The sequence below is a fragment of the Microcebus murinus genome, chromosome 3 (genome assembly GCF_040939455.1).
Source record: "Microcebus murinus isolate Inina chromosome 3, M.murinus_Inina_mat1.0, whole genome shotgun sequence".
Lineage (NCBI taxonomy): Eukaryota > Metazoa > Chordata > Mammalia > Primates > Cheirogaleidae > Microcebus > Microcebus murinus.
The window spans coordinates 81,075,178-81,097,646 of NC_134106.1; the positions used below are offsets into that span (position 1 = coordinate 81,075,178).

Sequence of the window (22,469 nt, forward strand, 5' to 3'; positions counted from 1 at the left end):
GTGTGGAGAGGCAAGGGAAGCAAGGGAATAGGAAATGAAGTGAGTACAGTACTGTTCTCAGGAATTTGGTTATAATCAGGAGAGGCAATGAACCACGCAGAGGTGCCCCAGTATATGAAACAGCGTCATCTGTGAGGCCTTAAGAGTGCGGTGAGAAATTGGAGGCTTTCCCTGGACCTTGGTGTTGGAGGATGAGGGTCATGGACAGGCAGCAGGACATGCAGGGGAAAGGGCTTTCAGGTGGGAGAATGTAAAGGACACAGGTGGTGGGAGGGGAGGATGCTAATAGTCTGGTTTGTCACGGACCCCGACTGACTACGTATGATGGAAGGGCAGAAGCCTGGGGCCTTAGAGATAATTTAATTAAGCCTCACCCAGCAAAGATATTCTTCATATGGCTTAGCCAATAATTGATCATCTAGCCCCTTCTTGGGAATTACTGAGGAAATTACCAAATCACCCAGCAACTTAGTCCAGATTTTAATATATGATTGCCCACAAGTCTTTTATCCCACTGAGTCCAAGTATGCCTTCTCGTAGCTTCCACCCACAGGTTTTGTTTGCCTTCAGTAACTTCGCAAATTAAGTCTAGCCCCTTCTTAAAATGATGACGTCTTCGATTATTTGAAGAGAGGTGGCCTATCCACCCTCAACTTTCCTTTCCATAGTCCTGGGAGACTGTAAACCCGCATAGATGACTCATTCAACAGAATCCGTGGGCACAGTTTACTGCAGCTCCTCTGCTTTGGTTAACATTTGTCCTCTTCCCTTCAGCCATCCACTTATACAGGTGTTCACCCATGCATTGTGACTGTGACAAATTGCCCCAAATTTAGGGATTTTTGCCCCTAAAATCAAAGTTTTGGCAGGATTGCATTATTTTTGGAGGCTCAAGGGGAGAATGTGTTACTTTGCCTTTTCAAGCTTCTAGAGGCCACCAGCACATGGCTTGTGCTCCTTCATCTTCAGAGCCGACTGTGTAGCATCTTCAAATTCCTTCCTGCCCCCTTCCTTTGCTTCCATCATCACATCTTCTTTCTGACTTTGACCTTTCTGTGTCCCTCTTATGGGGACCTTGTGATAACACTGGCTCACTTAGAAAATCCAAGATAGTCTCCCCATCTCAAGATCCTTAATTAATTTAATCACATCTGAAAAGTCCCCTTTGCCCGGTAACATAACATATTCCCAGGATCTGGAGATTAGAATGTGGAAAACTTTGGAGGCTATTATTTTGTCTACCACAGCCCAGAGCCTGGAAATCCCGTAACTGAATTCTTAAACCCCCAAATTTAAATCTATATATAATCATCTGCCCTAAATACTTCAGCTTTACTTTCCCATATGCATATTATTTAATCTCATATCAATCTCTGGTCCTTGGATACGTCAGTACCTGCACTAGATCTATCTCCCATCCGTCTTTGCTGTCAGCCCACCAGCCACTCTTTCCCTCCCTCCTTGAGGAAGCGGTATGAACATCTATCATTTCTTTTAATGAAGTTACTCTGGGCCAGGAACAGTGCCAAACACTTGAGTTGAATCATCTCATATAATTGTCACAACAGCTCTGTGCGGTTGGGATCTTGGGCGAGTTAAATTGCTTATGAGTGTGTGTGTGTAAAGTTCAAGGATGGTTCTAGGGCCAGGGGAGCTCTACTGTTAGGGCCATCTCCCATCGGCTGGTCCCTCACCCCCCACCGCTGCACAGCCTATTCCTGTGTCTTCAATGCTTACCTGATGCCCATTGTCTTCCTGGAGAATGCCAACTGAGTCCTTCAGGATGCCACTCAAATGTCCCTCCTCCTCTTAATTTGCCTCCGTGGCCTCTTAATTTGTATTTGTGATTGCTGTCAGAATCCGAATCCATGCGTGTCTCTGTCAGCAACCTGAGAAGTTTCTGGAAAGAAGGGAAGAACTGAGTTCTATTCCTCATCTTTGCACCTTGCACACCTACAGTTGGCACTTGGCACATTGCAGGTGCTCATTACATGCCCGTTGAGTGAATTACGGAGACAGCAACAGTCCCTTCAGTGGTGCCACATACCACAACCAGAAGCCTAGATTCCTCACCATCTTGGCCGTTTTTCTTTGCATTTGATAAAGGTAGAGTTTGGAGTTGGAGTCGATAGTCAGGAGGTGTTCTGGCTTGTGCTGAGGACAGTGGGACTCTGAGCTCCCACCTTGTCTATATTGTGTCTTTATTCCAGTTCACCTGCGGTCATGAATGTAGAACTCTCAGCTGCCACGTGGTGAGCACTGTAGGGGCGCAAAGGTGTGATCCCTTTCCTCACCCATCATAAGGGTCATGGCCAACACTCCTGTAACAAAAGACAGGTTAGCAAAAGAAAGGAATAACCAATTTATTTAATCAAAGTTTTATGTGGCATAGGAGCCTTCAGAAATGAAGACCCCAAGACCCAGGGAAAATTATTTGTTTTTATGCTCAGATTTTATGAAGCATGGACAGCTGTGTAGAGAGGTGATTGGATAAAAGGTGTTAGCTAATATTAATGGACTGAGTGGGGAAACCCAGCAAGGCCTGATTATTCATGTTCTTCTCGGCCTCTCTGTTGTGGCATTCCTTCCTCCCAAGTATAGGGCCGGACCCTCTGGAATGAGGGTCTTAGGACCTACTGTCAGACAGGGTAGGGCAGAGAATTTTTTTATAGGCAGCTCCTAGACAGAAAGGTGGGGGAAGTTGAGAGTAATATTTCTAGGTTTTATGGCTTGCTTTGGAGAAAAAGGGTTCTAGTTTCTATGACCCATCTCGGGGAAGACAAGTCTGGTTTCTATGACGAGTTTCAGGTGAGAAGAGGGCTGAGAAATGGGAAGGAAGGAGAAGGTCAAAGAGATCTGGGTTCTGAGGCTGTTTCTGAGGCCTTCCAACATTGTTTAGTTCAAGCACTCAGCATGCCAAAGCGCCACACTTTGTGTTGTCATTTTCTGAACCCCAGTAGCACCACTGCCTGCAGCTAGTGCTCAGGAATCACAGCCCTCTGGACTCCCACCTGCATCTCCCATTCTCCTCTTCTCATGCTCTGGCTGGTCTGGTGACATCTCCTCTCACTGCTGGCAATCTCTTTGCCGTTTCAACCCTGTGACATTAGCTTCGCAGGTGGACTAGTCATGCCAGGTGCATTCACTAGGGTGTTGGCTTCTTTCTATTACCTAAATGGGGCTGTCCCCTTGACTTGGCACCAGGTGTAGAAACCCGGTGCTGATCTGGGTTTCCAATGATGTAATCTGAGTGTTAGTAGAGAGCACCCTTTACTCAAGTTGTCCTTTACCGAAGATGTCCTTCACGCCACCTTTCCCCAAGTCTCCCATGCAAGTTTCTGGGGGGAAAAATGGATCCAGAGAAAGTAGTCAGTAGCAATTTACCCCATTACACAAAAATCACCTCCTACCCCTTCGTCCTTGAATCAAGTCCACGTTGCTGCACATTCACAGACCTGAGAGTTAGTTCTTTCTCTGGATACATCTCAGCTCCTCCCGCTTGTCTAGCTGTGGTCCAGGCTTGCCCAGACAGCCTGGATCCCAGGGGAACCCCATCCTGACTCTCCACTTGTGGATCCACTGCATCAGTTTTGTTCCCACATCCTTGTCCCCAACTGTCCCCTCCACCCCTCACCCCGTAGCACTGCACTTTCTGAGAGGGCTCCAGGAGGTGTGGACGCTGCAGGACAGTACCTGAGTCACTGGTCACCGTGTAATCCACACAGCCAGGCATTCTGTTTGCTGTAGATCCCAGGAGGGCTGCTCTGGACTTGGCTCAGAAATAGCCCAGAAGCACTGAAGTTACTAAAACAGAACAGTCTGGGTCATGAGGAAAGTTATCAGTGCTGATACCATGGCCACCAATAACGTAACTGTGTTTAACACATTAACTGCCATGTAAGCTGTATTTAACTCACACCAGTTTTGAGCCCGGGGCCTTGTGAAGCATATGAAGACTCAATTCTCTGAAACAAATTCAATAAGTATGTCGAAACAAATTCAATAAGTATGTTGTGAGTCACATACAAGTCAATTGGCATGCAGTGTAAAAATTGATTCTAGCGCGATGTGAGTTGCATGTAACTCAAGCACAGAAGACAATAAAAAATAACACAGTTTTCATTAACACATTGACTCCCACTGAGTTGTATTTAACTGAGGCTAATTTTGACGCTGGGGTCTTGTGAAGCAAAATCCTGCAATTGGTTCGTGAAAATCTTACTTGTTGATACAATTAATATCGACAATTTAATTCTAAAAAACATGGATTGCGTGGATAACTCACACACAGAAAGCAATAAAAAAAAAACCAATAACTTAGAAAGGATCACTTTGTTTTAATAAAATGCTGTGGCCCCAGGGAAAAATTGTTTTCTTTCTAGAGTGACAGTCGGTGTGTTAAATCTACTTCCACAGTTGCTCTCGATGTTGTGCGGTATCAGCTGCCGTAGGCTGTACCTACCATTTAGTAATAGTAGAAGGCTGCAGGGAGATGACTTCCTTCCTAACCATCACTGCAATACTCCTGGTTGGGGTCAGAAGTCACTCGGGAACAGAAGTAGAAAGGGGCCTACAGTACAGAACACCAGCAGGGCCAGGACTGGGTGAGTCATGTGAGACACCCATGGTGCAGTACCGAAGGGACACTCCTCTTGGCATCCTGCCAGGGAAGGGTGGGTGCCTGAGAGTGAGGGCTTGTCTCCTCTCACCCCTGGCCCTGCACCCTGTAAATCTATCAGTGAAGAGCTGAGGAGGGCAGAGGGAAGGAATTAGGCAGGACAGAATGCTCTTCCCAGCGACTTTGCATCTTCTCATCCTGCAGCTTTGTCATCCCGGGCATCTGTCAGGGGTCCCCCTGGAGGAAAGTCTTCCTCTGCCTTTAGCTGGGGTGAGCAGAAGCCGCAGATCTGAGCTGAGAGAAAACCAGATTCCAGGTGCTTTCAACAGTTCTGTGAGTCTGGAGTTGATGAGAAGTGAAGCAACCAGCACATGAGCCGTGACATTTAGTTAATGAAAACCTGACCCAAGTAACTACAAAGCGTGACTATTCGAATCTTCATTTTATTGAATGAGCATCTTATAACAGATGTTTGTCCTAGAGAAGCTCAAGGCAACACTAATGCATTTTTCTTTTTTTTTTTCATTTTTAGGTCACAGTAATATAGTTCCAGTTGTTCTTGGACCAAAGCTTACCCACGTTGAAGTGGAATTAGGTATACATATATTCTGTGTTTATGAATGGGGGCATAATTAAGTCTTCTGAGGGTAAATATGATTCATTATTGAAGGTCATTGATGCACAACACACTCATATTTAGTGAAGAACATTACAAAACTAAAACAAAAGCATGTCATTGTTTGAATGTTGCCACCTTTAAACTGACTAAAAGGAACAGTCTGTTTGAGAGGCAGTGGAACTGCCTGTGGTTTGTAAACTAGGACTTTTGTCACCCTGCGTGTGGCTTTTCTCTATTGTCATTGCTAAATATGGAAATTCAGTGAGAACACTCTGGAGAGATGATTCTGTACTTTGTGGTCTGAATATTTGATTAATCGATTCACTTTGAATCAATGGACTGAATTGACTGTACATTTAGGATTTGCCTAGATAGGCCTTATGAATCAGTATGTCAAATGGAATAATTTCTTTCACAAGGGAAAGGAAGAATTTTGTGTGCTAAATATGATAAACCTGATCTTGTGCTAGGTGTTTGACATATATTACTGAATTAAATCCTCTAAGCAACTCCAAGAGTTGTTTATCCCCATTTTATGGACTGAATAACTGCAGCATAGCAAGGCTTAGTAATTTGTCTAAAGTTAAATGATTGAAAAGTGGAAGAGCTGGGTTTCAAGGCTGTGTTGATTGCTTCTAAAGTCCACATTCTACAACCACAGCTGGAGTCACAGCTGTTTCTGAGACCACATATGGCCAGGGCAGTTTGGGTATGATGCCATTTGCACTTGTGGTTTGCCTGCTGCATATTTTTATTGATTTTTTTGCTTTTATCTTTATTATTTCTTTTCTTCTACTCATTGAGGTTTAATTGGCACTTTTTTTGTCTAGTTTCTTGACATGGAATGTTAGAGAATTAATTTTAATTATCCACTCTTGGAGTATGTGCATTTTAAGTTCTAAATTTCCCTCTGAGCACTGCTTCAGCTGTTTTCAGTAAGTGTTGGCATGCCATCTTTTCACGCTATTGAGCTCAAATCACCTAAAAAAAATTTCCCTTGTGATTTCTTGTTTCACCTATGGATTACTTCTTTTTCTTATATTCCAAATATGTGGAGGATTTCCTAGCTATTTTCTGTTATTAGCGTCCAGTTTAGTTTCATTATGGTCCAAGATTACATGCTGTACCATTTCAACGTTTTGAAATTTGTAGTGACTTTCTTAAGGCTCAGAATATGGTGTATCTTGATGAATATTCCAAGTGCATTTGAAATGCAGGTGTATTCTACAGGTTTTAGTTTTATCATTCTTTAAATATCAATTAGGTAAAGTTGGATAATGGTATTGTTCAAATCATTTATATTTCTACTAAGCTTCTGTGTGCTTGCTCTACTTGTTGCTGAGAGAAATATGTCAATTATCTGCAACTATTATGGTCAATTTGTCTATATCTCCTTTAGGTCTATCAATGTTATGTATGTTGAGGCTATCTTATGTGTTCATACAAATTTGTGCCTGTTGAAATGACACTTTTATCATCATGAAATCTCTCTTTGTCCATCATAATACTTCCTTTCTCAATACCTATACTGTCTAACATGAAATAGTTACACCACTTTTATTTCGTTTGGGATTGGCAGGTTTTTTCTTTGTTTACATCTTTTTACTCTTAACATTTCTTTGTCTTTATACCTCAAGTGTGTCTCACATAAACTGCTCGTATTCAGATTTTTTTTTTGAAATACAGCCAGTATAGTTTTTAGTCCCTCTATAGTTAATAAGTTACTGATATAGTTGGTCATATCATATATATATGACATACAAAATAATATTCATTTGACTTTTTTTAGTAGATTACAGTTCTTGGTTTAAAATGTCCATCTTTTCATCCACTTATTCATCATTTCCTCTATTTTCTTTCACATAGTTATTCAAAGTCTTTATCTGCTAAATCCAGCATGAGGATCATCTATTTTTTTCTATTGACTATTGTTCACATTTTCTGCCTCTTTGCATGTCTGTTAATTTTTTACTGTTGCTGATCTTTGTGTATCCAACAACCAAAGTGAATGATGTTTGTATATTCTTTTTTTTTTTTTTTCCTATGAGTGTTTGCTCTTCTGTTGGGCACATAATGTGAAGGGTGAATGTCCAGTTCACTCAGAATTGAGCTGGGGTGGCTAGGATGCAGGTCTGTGAGATCTCACCTGCCTTTCATCTCCGATAGCTGGGGCAGGGGACAGGGGTGGGTAATGTAATCGTGTGTTTGTCGCAGGCCTTTCCTCTAATGGGACTTGCTCTCCCAAGCACCATAGACTTCAGGTGATGCCATCCAGCCTTTGCAGACTCTCATGCTGCTCAAGCCTTTAGCAATAATCCTCCAAGCCTGTGCACCTGCTGAGAGCCTCCTGGATTCTCTTGTCTCTGAGACTCCTGTTTATTTCAAACCAAAGCAAATTCCTCTATGGAATTAAATGGCTGGCTATCTCAGCTCATGCTGGAAAGAATATTTCCTGACTACACTTTTAGTTCAACGCTTTCTGTTTATTTTCCTTGCACTTTGATGTCTTTAATGTCTAGTTATTTTAATTTAATTTTTTGTGATTTATCCATTTTATTTATCTAGAAATTGCAGTAGGTGTGTTGAACTGAAACTACCTAACTAAATTGTATACTAAAAGAAAGTTCACTGGTCACCCTAAGTTTTAATAATTGATTTAAAAATACATATTTAAAGAGAAGCCAATTCACATTTTAGTATGACTTGTAATTACTACCTAATTCTTCTGCTTTACAATTTTTTAAAAAATTTAAAAACAAGCCATATCTATTTTCTTTCTGGGATGCGACACTATATTTTGTATTAGGTTAACATACACTGATTATATTAATTTGAAACCTTTGGAAAATCTGAGTTCCAAAAATCCAAACTTTGGTTGTCAACTTTTACCTAGGAAAAGATGTACAGCTCAACTGCTCTGCTTTGCTGAACAAAAATGATGTGGTTTATTGGAGCTTTGAGAAAGAAAATGGATCAGATCCTAATGTACACGAACAGAACAAAACTAGAAACTGGTATGTATATGTGATACATGACATATATCATGTATATGTGATGTAAGAATTATATCGTACATACATCATATAAAAATGCTGGATTCCTGAGTGGCTGATGTGGTGTTTGGGATTAGTTTAAATTATAATTTACATATTTTATAATTATAATTGTCATACCTTAGGTTGATGGATTATGCAGAAATTTATTGCCAAGATCTGAGTTAGAAAAAGAATGTCCATCAGAAGGTCAACAAGGGTATTTAGCATCACCTTACAAAAGTAGCTTTGGGGCCTGGTGTGTGTGCCTGTGGTCCCAGGTACTCAGGAGGCTAAGGTGGGAGGACCACTTGAGCTGAGGAGTTTGAGTCCACTCTGGGCAACATAGAGAGACCCAGGCTTTAAAAACATTAAAATAAATAAATAAGTAGATTAAAGGTAGCTTTCGATCAGTTCAGATCTGGTGGTGATGGAGATTTTTACCTAGCTTCTTATAAAAGAGCAATTACCTGGGCCATGGATTTTGTATTTTGAAAAGTATAAGTGCATTACTTTTACTAATGTGCCATAAAAGTTCCAAATGACATGCATATTGATCCTTAAATAGCCTACATTCTTCCAACAAGGAATGGCCAGATTTATTAAAACAAAACATACTCTGAATATGGTCATTTAAACTTTTCTGAATAGCTTTAGGTCATACTGTGATTATTAATTATTATACTGATACACTACTTAAAGTCTAGTTGGTAGTAATCCTGAAGTGCCTATCATCTTAGCTACCCTTGTTCTTTTTCTTTTTCTGCTTTTTACACTTGTTTTTGGTATATTCTTTGTCATTATGTCAGCAGCTCTCAATTCTTGCTAACATTTGTCTGTAAGCTCTTTACACAGCAAGGTCTGGCTCCTTGCCCAAAACCAGGCACATGGTTGGTGTCCAGTAAATGTTGAATTTGGCTGAATGGTGTGGCTGTCCTGCCAGCGTATCCTATCTCCAGCCACAGACCTCCATTGGAGGTTAGCATTTCTCCCAGCTAATGGTCTCTTTCTAATCTTCAGAGGAATAGAAGACCAACTCATCAAACCTCTCAGAAACGAGCATACACCGTGAGAACAGGGGGTCTTTCTTTATAGTTGGATTCATACCGCACACTTTTTATGTCATCTGTTTTGACTTCTCAGTGGCCTTTTGTGTCTTCTGGTTTTCACTGGTTTTAGATGGCTGCTATTTTCAAATGCATGATTTCTGTACAAGATGGCTATAAAATGTACTTAGCTGGAAGCTACAGGAAGGTCCATGTCCCAGGTACTGGAGACACTTGTTGCTAGGCACTCCGGCACATGGAGGTCATGCCTGGCTGTGCTGACGTGCAGCCCCCTCCGATCCTTTCCCTGGCGGCGGAAATAGATGTCATGAGTGTTTGCTTCACGCAACCACAAGACAGCTTGAATCCTTTGAGGAAGAGGAAGAGAGTTTACTGCCAGTGGCTGTCGCAAGGCATTAACTGGTATTTCTCCTGTGCCTGGGGGTGTCGGTTTTTAAGATTTTTTTTTTTTTTTTTTTTTTTTTGAGACAGAGTCTCGCTTTGTTGTCCAGGCTAGAGTGAGTGCCGTGGCGTCAGCCTAGCTCACAGCAACCTCAAACTCCTGGGCTCGAGCGATCCTTCTGCCTCAGCCTCCCGAGTAGCTGGGACTACAGGCATGGACCACCATGCCCGGCTAATTTTTTATATACATATCAGTTGGCTAATTAATTTCTTTCTATTTATAGTAGAGACGGGGTCTCACTCTTGCTCAGGCTGGTTTTGAACTCCTGACCTTGAGCAATCCGCCCACCTCGGCCTCCCAGAGAGCTAGGATTACAGGCGTGAGCCACCACGCCCGGCCGGTTTTTAAGATTTAACAAAATAAAAATAATCTTTGGAATTGAATGGACAAACTTGATGTGAATCTGTATCTATGCTAAACAACTTACAGCCTCGTCACAATTAGTGGAGACCTTTCTGCAGGAAGAACAAGTAGTCAGGAGGGGAGAAAGTAATTGAGACAGAGAATATTTTCTTCTGTTTTCAACTTAGCATCCTTTCTTCTTGCATTTTAGTTTTAGGCAGCGACAATGCCGTCCCCAGATTGCCTCCGGAGGGCTATTTCCACCAGTCCTGGTGCTCCACAAAGGAGCAGGAGGATTACTGTGGTCTACCTTTAAAAGCATCCACCAGATACAGCCTCTTGGTAAATTAGTAAACAACAACAACAAAGTACGCACCCGAAAGGGAAGGTACAACACAGTCTACAGGGTAGCTGCCTTTGGATATTTTAAACCTATGAATTCCTCTCTCATAAGTAATTTTGCTGATGAACAAAGCTTATTGCTAAATGATTTTACTTTCTCATAGGACTTCAGAAGGCAAATTTTATGCTTCAAAACTATTGAGAATTGAGAATATTAGTGAAGACAATCTCAATTTTTTATATAATTGCACCGTGGCTGGCAACGGAGGCACAGACACCAACAGCTTCATCTTGGTGAAAAAAGGTTTGAAAGTTTTATTTTTGGAAGTTTGTGGAAACTTAGCGTATTGCTGCTGAGGGACCCATGGAAGATCATCACTTCCTCATGCTCCACACCAGAATCCAGCTCCGTAGTGGTGACACGATCCGTCTTATGTCATAGGCTTTCAGTGGCGGGACTGGTGCTCAGTCCCTACTGAGAATCTGTGTGTCATGATTCCAAGCAGAGAATGAAAACACAAAGTTTGTTCTTGCAGTGATATTCCAATCCCATGTAGAACTCAGGGGGCCAGAACAGGCAGGGGGGTGAAGCTTAGGGACATGAACTCTGGGGACTGAGGCCATCAGGAGGCAATCAGGGCAACCCCTGTGTATACCCAGTGCTTCCACCCAGAGCATCTGGAGGGAAATTTGCAGATCAGTGTAGGGTGAGCTTGCACTGTGGGTTCTCAAGGTTTTTCAGTGCCCACCTGATAGAGTCATCCACCTCCAACTTCTACCAAAATTCCACAGCCCGGGGCCAGTGGCTCAGTAGCTACTCAGAAATGGCTGAGACACAGAGATACAGAATGAGAGAGAGAGACAGAGAGAGTGACAGAGGGGAACCGAGACACAGAGATAGAGAGGAGGAGACACAGAAATGCAAAGACAGAGAGAGATGAGAGAGAAACAGAGAGACAGAGAGAGGCACGCAGACACACACAAACGTACACAGATGACTGTGCCTTGGCTTTGGCAAGAAATGGAAGGAGTGGGGCAGAGAGAGCCTAATGCCGGAGGCCACCCTTGACAGTTCTCCTGTCCTGGCGCTCTCTTGCAGCTTACCTAGTACACACAGAGCCAGCCCTCCACCATGTGCAATAATAGTAGCCAACATTCAGGTTTTGTGCTAGTCTCTTCCCATGATTTCATCTAATCTTAACAACAAGCTTTTATAGATGAAGAAACTTGCCCAGAGTCACAGCAGGCAAAGGTACTGACATTCAGACCTGCTTAGAGTCTGTGCTCTTAACTTCTACAGGAATTGCAGGAATTGTCACAGGTGTCCCTTAAAACCATGTGAATGACTACGCTATTGTCTATGCACTTGTGAGTGTGAGGCTTTCAAATTTGTTATTTTTGTTGGAACCACTGCCTTGCCTGGGTTTCTTGGTGACTGGCTGCCAACGGCCACCTCTGCCCTCTTAGAGCAGTGCAGGGCTGTCCTATCCCTGACCTAGAAGATTCTGCCCTTGTCATTTCTCCTGCTGTGCTCACAAATGTAGGCTGGGGAATAGGGTCTCACGACCCACCATAACCCCTGGAGGAACTGGATGCCAGTGTGCACATGTGTGTTTGTGCATATGTGTGGCATAGTCATGACTATGTAGACCTTTCAAAGATACCAGAACCCCAGGGCCTGAACTGTAGTTGCTTACTTGCATCCTAATTTTACTGGAAAGATAATCCCTAAAAATTGTGCTATTTAAGATGCCAAAGGTTTTAAGCATGTTTTCACTCTTTGGCCTAGAAATCCTCCCACCACTGGAATCTATTCTAAGAAAATAATCAGAAATACAGATAAATGTATATGCATTTGTTCATTGCAATTTTATGTATACTTATGAAAATTGCAATCAATAAAAATATTGGGATACGCATTATAATTTTAATGACCTACTGACATGCTCATACTATAATATTCAGAAATAGAGTGACTGCCATGTGATCTCAATTAAGTGTAAATATTCAGGGACAAAAAGAAAACCCAGAAGGAAGTATACTGTCATGTTCACAAGGCCATCACCATATTGTGAGATGGTTGTTAAAAATTACTTTATTCTTTATATTCCTCTGTATTATCTTATATTGTCCATAATGAGAATAAACTGAATCGATCTGGGAAATGCAATTTTAAGGGCCCTTAATTATAAAAGGACACTTTTATACATAAAATTTGCTAAAATTCTGACAGCAGTATGCCAGGTACTATGCTAACCACTTTATGTGTAATATCTCATTTAATCTTTCTCAAAGCAGAGATCCTGTAAGTGAAGCAGGAACTATTATTATCTTCATTTTACAGATGATGACACTGAGGTTTAGGGGCATCTATGACTTTTTCTAGGATACAAAATAATAGATGGAGCCACGCTCCAAACCCACACAAGCTCAGTCCAGGGTTCTCTCCCTCTCAAAACTATGCATCTCTACTTATGTTCTCAACCCGCTAGCTGAGACTTAGGTTTGAGTCCCTCTGTATTTCAGCCTAGTATCTCATCATCCCACAAATCTGATTTCCACAGATGCAGATAGAATACATTATTGTACAGTGTTTTCAGTTTAGGTCTCTGAATTTTCTTGTATACATTTTTATTCTTTAAAAATTTGAATAGAAAGATCACTACTCCAGACCAAAGGCAGGGAAGTGGGGTAACGCAGTGGAACATGTCAGCACTTGGGTGGACAACTGGATTAGTGGTTAGTGTTAAAGGTCAAATTTGACAACCACAGTGTGATGACAGAGGACACTGCTGTCATTTCTCTGATTTTTTTTTTTCTTTTTCTCTTTCTTTTCTAGCAGACATGGCTGATATCCCAGGCCACGTCTTCACGAGAGGAATGATCATAGCCGCTGTGATCCTGGTGGCAGTAGTGTGTCTAGTGGTTGTGGGTGTCTTTTATAGAGTTGACTTGGTTTTATTTTATAGACATTTAATGGGAAGAGATGAAACATTAACAGGTAACAATCATCGTAATGCTGGGATTTCTTGTCTTATGCTCTCATTAAGAAACCAAATAAGGAACCATTAATCTTCATCGTACTTTGATTATATTGTTGACTCAATCTGTGGGAGAAGTTTTCCATGGGGAAAACATTGTTTTACATGTGCCATCCATTATGAATGTTGTTTGTGCCACCTCTTCTTGTGCTTATGTATACAGTGTCAAAAATTTGTTCTCCAGTTTTTCATGTATGTATGTCCTATCCTCCTAAATGTCCTGTGAGATGCTTGAGCCCAGAAACTGTATATCTATCTGAATGCCACTGTATACACACCACCGAGGTACCTTATATAGAACATACATTCAATAAAGATGGCTTAATCGAATTGAATTGTATTATGGCTCATCATTTTAACTTGGCAAAGGAGACTGCATAACGTACCTGTAAGAACCATGAGATAGACGCCAAATGACCTAGGTTCTAGTCTCCTAGATCTGCCAGCTTTTATCAACAACCATGTCTACCTGGTGATGCTATGCCTCAGTTTCCCTATACTTAAAAGTGATTAGAAGTCCTCAAGTTTTGAAGTGATTACTGAATTTAAGGAAAATCAATCTAATCCATTGCACTTGCCTTTGTTTTTGTATGTCTGTGTTTTGTGTGCATATTTGTAGGGAAAAAAAACCCCCTCAAAACACAAAATGTCTAAGAACCTATACAATAGGAAGATCCCTCCCAGCTTGGTTCATGTCTGTGATTCCCATTCTCTCCCATCACTGATAGCATATCTGACCATAAATATGCTTATTCTACTCCTCCTTTTTTAAAAAAACAGATCTATTATGCACACTCTTTTCAACTTTTATTTACTATGCCTTAGATACAGTTCCATGTTACTTTATAAAGAAGTCTCTCATTTTATAGTGTTGCATAGTATTTTATTTATGTGGAAATATCACTGTTTATTTAGTCTCCTTTTGATGGACATTCAGGTGTTTTCAATCTTTTGTTATTATAAAAATGCTGCAATGGATAGCTTTATATAGTCATTATTTCATTTGTGTGTGCAGTATATCTGAAGGAAAAATTAACCAAAGTAGAATTTCTGGAAATATCAGGGCAAATGCAGCTGTTATACTGCCAATTTGCCTTCCCCTATTGCTATATTCAAAGGAGAGTAGGCTGGGCGTGGTGGCCCAGCCCTGTAATCCTAGCACTCTGGGAGGCCAAGGCGGATGGATCCTTTGAGTTCAGGAGTTTGAGACAAGCCTGAGTAAGAACAAGACCCTGTCTCTACTAAAAATAGAAAGAAATTAATTGGCCCACTAAAAATATATAGAAAAAATTAGCTGGGCATGGTGGCGCATGCCTGTAGTCCCCACTACTTGGGAGGCTGAGGCAGAAGGATTGCTTGAGCCCAGGAGTTTGAGGTTGCTTTGGTACTCTAGCCTGGGCAACAGAGTGAGACTCTGTCTCAAAAAAAAAAAAAAAGAAAACAAAGGAGGAAAGTAAATATTTTCCCACAGCCTTACCCACAACCTTCTGGATATTTGCCAATTTGATAGGTAAAATGTTACATGTCAAAGTGCTTTTAATTTGCATTTCACTTACTATACAAGAGCATGAGCAACTTTTCATTTGTTTAAGACCCATTTGCATGTCTTTTCTCAACATATCCATTCATCCATTCATATCCTTTGTCTTTTCTCCCAGTGGGCTGATGGCTTTTTTTTTTTTTTTTGCTTATTTATTTCAAGGAGTTATTTACATTTTAGGGAGATTAGCCTTTAATATGAAATGCAAATATTTCCAGATTGTACTTGTCTTTTGATTTTGGTTATAGTAGTGTGCTATGCAGAAGACTTTTTAAAAGGCACTGAAATGTGCCTTTTCTTTTATAGTCATAAGTACAAAGATTTCCTAACCTCAATTTGTAAAGAAATTCTTGTATTAGTTCCTTTGAGATTTTTACATTGTTCACATTTACAACTTGTAACTTAACAATATATAATTTGCAAAGTTAATAAATTGAGCGTTGAGCCTGCATGTGTGTGTGCTTTTGCTATGGAGATGCTTCAACAACCGGAAAGTCTGTATTTGATATTCTCTGAATAGCGTCTGCTTGCATAGACCACTATTTGTCTTCAAATGGACATTGACTAATTTCCCTCTTTCTGATTTTCAACTAAGATTTTTTTTTCTCTTAAGCTATGTTTGACCTGATTTACCACTGATTTTTTTCAATTTGCACTCCTTAGCTTCCAATATTATAGTACACAGAGACATTTAGAGACATGCTCTAAATCATTTTCATTCAAAGTGTGGTCCATGAACAGATAAAGTCTATGAAAAGGGCAGAAAGGGAGACGTAAATACAAAAATACAAACTTTTATAGCAATTTAATATTGCTGCAATATCCAAGAGTATGTTTAGTATTGGTTTATGAAGGATTGGAAATGAAACTAATGAATTAAAAACAGCAAATTTAAACTATAACATGGTTATTCACGACACAGAGTTTGAGAAGCATTGTTCTTTCTACCTGACTGCTTGTAATCCCACATATTCATTCACACGATCGTTTCCTTTACACAAAACCGACCAAACAAACAAAAAATTACCACTAGCTTTCAAATTCCTTATCTTGAGCACTTTGCTCTGTCAATTCTCAAAGCCACTAAACTTTTTGTTACCTGGATTTCAAATGAAATTATGACACAAATTAGCAGATTTATATTTAAAAAAGAGAACTGCTGAAAATAAGAAATTTGAAAACAGTTAATAGTTGAAAAACGAATTTTCCATGGGTAAGAGAAAAGCTATATCATATATAATATAAACATATATTTGATGGAATTGTCTTCCAGGTTTATTGCAATCTGTTACATCCTAATTATGAGACAAAAAGTGTGCCTTTTAAAAAAAGTGTGCTGATTTAGTTGTCTTGCATCTTGGTGCCTGTTTTCATCACTGACAAAATGACAATGCCGGTGAAAACACTAACACCCTCACTTAACTAGCAAATAGCTATATTTCACAGAAATTTAAAAGTATTTTGGGGGCCTATTTTTTGATTTAACTCATAACTGGTTTTATTTTTACCAACTTTTTCTACCGTTATTCATGTAATTCTGTAATTTTACCAAAATTTCTTATCTTTGATATGCATGCAATTCTGCAACGCAATTGCTTTAAATCAATAATACATTCTGAATGGAATTGCTGAATCAGAATGCTGTAGGTATCAATAGAATTGAAGAAGCTTTTGCCAGAAAGGGAGTGTTATTTGGTTAGCCTGCCCACTGTTGAGGCTGTTGGGTTGGACTGACAAGCACAAATGATGTGGCACCACAAAGGACATGGACCTAGAATGGTCTCATCCTATTACATGACAATAAATAATCCAATAATATTAGCCTTTAACTCAGTAGCAATTTCATTAATTCCCATAAATACCCGAGCATCAATGTAACTCCTCTGCCATCTATCCAATTGCCATGGGATAAAGACAGACCATTTCCCTACCAGTTCCTTTTTCCCTCTACGGATTCCAGTCAGCACCAGTTGTATTTTCTAGAACTCAACTCAAAATTTTCTTTGTTTAGAAAGCATGTCCATGGGGAATACTCCTTCTTCCCTGGCCAGGTTATTGTGTTTGTTTCATTTGTGTTACCCTTTTTTCCTTCTGTGAATGTGTTGTTTGTAACTTTTCTCAAGTTGGTGCATGTATCTGCTTTGCCTTTTTCAAATAGATTGGATGAAGCTAAAAGAGAGAATCATACGATTTTTTAGTTATCTAGTTAGGAGAACGGTCTTTGTTATTCAGGTAACCCATTTCCTCCGGAATTTGTCCCATCAGCCATGTGAATGCTGTTTCATTATTGGAAAATGAAATAGGAGCAGATGTTATGATCAGTGAAAACTTTTCAATAGATCAGAAGTTTTCCTTTTGAGATCAAATATCTTATAGTATTTTAAATATCACAGTATGTGTTCCTATGGCATACTGTTTCAATCACTTCTGTTGTTTCTTCCCACTTTCCAGGGTCAACACTCAGCTTTGTTTCTATCTTCCCTTCCCAGGAAGTCATTGTGAGGGTAGAAATTAGGATGGTGGTAGCATTAAGTGATGTGAGTAAGCCAAAGTGAGATTTGATTTCCACTCCTGGAATGAGGGTATACTTGAGCTCTTTGGCCTGTCTTTAAATTCCTTTAGTCCCTGATCTAGAGTTTTTATTTCTCTCTATCCCTCTATGGTGTCGAACAGTGGAAGTCTTAAAGCAGATGCTTAAAAATATTTGGCTAGATGGTTGCTTGGTTAGTATATGAGATTTAAATATAAACAACACCATATTTAATTTTTTTTCCCCAGTGATTCTACACTCATTATTTGTGATGCTCACTCAAGTTTGTACTTAAATAAACTTTTGTTTACACACTAATTAAGAGTCAACCTTATCTCCTAGATGGAAAAACATATGATGCTTTTGTGTCTTACCTAAAAGACTGTCGCCCTGAAAATGGAGAGGAGTACACCTTTGCTGTGGAGATTTTGCCCAGGGTTTTGGAGAAGCATTTTGGGTATAAGTTATGCATATTCGAAAGGGATGTAATGCCCGGAAGAGGTAAGAAGGGAATGCCAGACAGAAAAACATTTGAGATACTTTCTTTTTTAAAAAATTAATCACTAGCCCTACAGACAGCTCATCCCATTTTCCTTACAAACAAATGAATGAGGTCTTATAAACCAGGTAAGTCAACATAATCAATAGTGAGAGAACAGTGCGCTTCCATGGTCTCTTCTCTTGGGCTCTATACTTTCCACTTCATGATTCTCTGAAAATCTGGGGAAAGGGACTGAGAGTTTCATTTTCAGATCCAGGTCCGCCAGCGTTGGTGCTACTGTGAGGCATTTATCTAAGCAACGACTCACAGTGAGAATATTTGTACTGCAGACCCAGTTCTTAATATAAGCCGTGTTTGGACTATGGACACAAGTTAATTCCTATCAGGAAATGCTCATTCTTTGTTGTGTTGATATTGGTGAGAAAATTAGAATGTTGGAAAGGTATAAATGAGGAAATTGGGGATTCCTATCCGATCATAGTTATGGAATTCAATGTTTTTCATTAATATATGCATACAAATACCCATAACACAAATATTGAAGCAAATTATAGTCAAAATAAAAATAGTAACATCTCCATGCTTGCTTTCTTCTTGCAAAGTCTTCCAGAGCATTTGAAATCTGGTGTCAAATTATTTTGGATACTGATGTTAATAAAAACCACAAACGTTGCCATTGTTACCATCATTCGCTCATTCATCTGACATTGATTGAATGCCATCCCTGTGTCAAGTTCTGAGCTAAGCATTGAAGTTATAGCAGTAAATAAGAAGGAGTTGCATTCTTTCCTCCTATATTACAAATTAGAAAGGGAAAATATGACTAACTAGAAAGACAAAATACACTATGGTTTAGTGATAAATAAGTTCTCAAAAGGGATAATGTGGTGAATTGTCAGGTGCATATACATACCCCTGTGGTATTTTTGTGTGGCAATTCTTTGGATCTAAGATGGCATATTGATATTTAGGAAGCGTTCATGCTTGCCTTTGCATCAACTTTACTACATCTCCATTATTTTCTAGGAGTCGTTTTGAAAAGAGGTTCTTTCTTAGTTTTTAAAATGGATGAAAAATGTATGTTCAATTGTAATTAGGCTTTGTGAAACCTCTGTTTGAGAAGGGTCAGAGGTCTACAACAGGGGTTGGCAAACTACCACCCATGGGTCAAAATCTCACCCACCACCCCTATTGAAATGCTGCCACAAACATTTGTATATATGTTGAGCTACAACAACAAAGGTGGGTATCTGTGACAAAGTGTGACCTGCAAAGCCTAAAATAATTACTATCTGGCCCTTTACAGAAAACATTTGCCAACCCCTGGTCTAAAATAATGACTAGGTTTGTTTTTGGTCTTTCATTTGTCTTTTAATCCTGAAATTCTGATTTTAGCGTGTTCCTTTGTGTGCACAGTGAAGCAAGGTAGGATAATGGTAGGGGAAATACACTCCACCTGGGTTTAGATTTGCGTTCTGCTACTGACCAGCTGTGTGACTCTGGGCATGTTACTTAACTACTCTGTGCTTTGGCTTCCTTGTCTGTAAAATTGGGGTAATAACAACACCTTCTTCATAGGGTCATTATGATGATTAAATGAGTTAATATATATATAAACAATTTAAAAGAAGGTATGGCACAGAGTAAGTGCTAAATGTTCATTATTAGTGTTACCTAGATGATTGTCATAGGCGTATAAAATTGAAAATAAATGGATTGTCTTAAAAAAACTTATTAGTAAGGTTAAGATTTAAATAATATAAAGTAGGACTGTGCAAAATGATTTTTATCTCATGATGAACCCTTTAGTTCTCTGAAATTAATGCAGCACACCTTGCCTTTTCAGCTGTTGTTGATGAAATCCACTCATTGATAGAGAAGAGCCGACGACTGATCATTGTCCTAAGCAAAAGTTATATGTCTAATGAAGTCAGGTATGAACTTGAAAGTGGACTCCATGAAGCGCTGGTGGAAAGGAAAATTAAAATAATCTTAATTGAATTTACACCTGTCGGTGACTTCACATTTTTGCCCCAATCGCTAACGCTTTTGAAATCTCACAGAGTTCTGAAGTGGAAGGCTGACAAATCTCTTTCCTATAACTCAAGGTTCTGGAAAAATCTCCTTTACTTAATGCCTGCAAAAACATTCAACCCAGGCAGAGATGAATCTGAAATCTTGCCTGTTCTTTCAAAACCTTGATCTCCAGAAAAGCTGAATGTCAAAAAGAACTCCAGATACTTTGGGATTGAGTGTAAGAGGCTGTTCACAACAAAGGCCATTACTCAAAATACTTACCTCTATCACAATTACACTCAACGTTTGAAGATGAAACTTGTCATTAGGTTGCCGGGAATAAGACTAAACGTTGAGCTGTGGTCATGTGTTCCCAGAAGATCCTGGAATTCTAAAGAAGTGAATCTCCTTTTTTCTCCCTTGTCCATAACTGGATGCAGCTGTTCATACTTAATCCCATACTCAGCAAACGTGAGACTGGGCATGATGCAAAATAACTGATACCTTCCCAAACAGGCACATCTTTAAGAGTTCTTAATGCTAGTGATTGATTTGAAAGAGAGGATATTACGTGCAGGAAGAGGCCATTTCTCTGAACCAGTGGGTGACATAGTAACTAGAATGCGGCCTTCACTCCCCAGCATTGCAGATCTTGCATGAGATGTGGGAGGAGAGAGCTGGCGGGGCTGCCCGCAGAGCCCAGGAGTGCCTGGAGGGGAGCCTTGGCCACAGCTGCAGACCAGCAGTTCTTGGAACCCCAGTAAGGCACTGGGCACAGAGCCTGCTTATTTGAACCTATTTATGGGAACTTCTTAAAGGGATCCCAAAACATCTTCTCTTTCATAAGACATGCAAATTTTAATTCAATTAAAAGAAAAAAAAAATCTCATGTGTCTAAAATACCCCCTAGCTTGGAGGCAGCATCATGGTGGTTAAGAGTGTGGGCTATGCAGCCCATCCTGAGCTCCAATCCTGACTTTGCTACTTGATTCTGCTACCTCTGGAACTTTATCTAACCTCTCTGTGCCTCGGTTTCCTCACCTGTAAAATGAGACTTTGTAATCATTGTACCTACCTCACAAGGGTACTGAATGAACAAGTATAAGTAAAGTGCTTACCACAGTTCTTGGCACAGACTTAGCACTCTACAAGTGTGGCCATTACTGTTATTGTTATTATTACCGTTATTAATTATTACTAAGGTAATTATTCATCAGTGGACTAAATGGAAGCCACAGGGCAATAGAGGGAAGCAGACCTAGAGAGGAAGACAGTTTTGACTTGAGGACATTTGCCTATGTAGAGAAGCACATGGGAGAAGCTCATGGAGGGGGCAGAAGCTGTTTCTCCATTGGGCATCTGCTACTTTTGATGATGCCAGACAGACGTCTGTCTCCCTAAGGTGAGCCCAACACTGTGGGCCTTCTTCATGGCCTTGAACATCATGGCTATCCAGGAAAAATCACTGAATATGAAACCATCAGTTTGAAAGGCTGGTTTGGACACAGGGGAGCAGCACGAATGTTCTAGAAAACTTTAAAGCAGAGACTTTAAAACGGATGGAGGAAATATTGCTGAAAAATCAGAGAAGTATGAGATTTTCTGTGCAAGAAAGTGGTTTAAGTTTTATAGTGCTTATGATTTTGTGTGTCCATTGGCTGGCTAAAAAGAATTTAATTAATAATTTATGTTTTATATGTAAAAAATATATTAGTAAAATATATAATCAAAAGAAATTGTATTGCTAGAATCATAGTCTCTAATACATAGAATGATTTTGCTCTTTTCTTTTATTATGCATACTTTAAAATACATTAAGTGTATTTTGTATTAAATGCATTTGTGTTAAATGTGTTAAATGTATACTTTAGATGTGTGCTTTAAAATGCTTAAAATACATTGAAACACATTAATGAACCATTGGTCTAATGCCTTTATTTTTGAAATGTCTCAACGCCTTTATCACTTACTTTAAGATTCCAATCCCTCATTCTCAACATATACGCCTATCCATTTTAGTAGAATAGGGGCCATTCAGAATGAACTCCTTCATCTTTCTCTTGTTAAATGTCACATTTCTTTGTACCTACCTTCTTGTTTTACCTTCCACAGAGGAGCAAAAGAAGAAATCCCTTCCCTCTCTCATGAGGCCACTAAACACACTTACATATGCTAAGCCTTCACATGCCAGTTAATTGATTCGCGTATTTTGAAACTTCAGTTCAAACATTCCTAACCAGAACCAATAAATAACTTCTTAGGTATAAAACATCTTTCTCTTCCATGAGTTCAGATGCCCTTAAACCGTGAAGTCTATTTCAGAGAATCACAACAACCAACACTACAGGATGTGTAAAGCAACACCTCATGACTGTTTG

The 22,469-nt window shown here is 39.8% G+C and overlaps 1 protein-coding gene across 3 annotated transcripts in view; it reads left to right on the forward strand.

The window, feature by feature from the left end:
• Nucleotides 1–22,020, forward strand: part of IL18R1 (interleukin 18 receptor 1) — a 39,100-nt gene extending 17,080 nt beyond the window's left edge. For 2 of the 3 annotated variants that reach the window (XM_012740532.3, XM_076001065.1), the window contains 6 exons: nt 5,151–5,213; nt 8,131–8,251; nt 10,627–10,766; nt 13,302–13,463; nt 17,916–18,074; nt 19,922–22,020. In XM_012740532.3, the coding sequence (XP_012595986.2) occupies nt 5,151–5,213; nt 8,131–8,251; nt 10,627–10,766; nt 13,302–13,463; nt 17,916–18,074; nt 19,922–20,277 (1,001 nt within the window). In that variant the 3' untranslated portion in view covers nt 20,278–22,020. The remainder of the gene's footprint in view (nt 1–5,150; nt 5,214–8,130; nt 8,252–10,626; nt 10,767–13,301; nt 13,464–17,915; nt 18,075–19,921) is intronic. The other variant, XM_012740533.3, reaches the window with a different exon arrangement.
• Nucleotides 22,021–22,469: the final 449 nt, after the last annotated feature.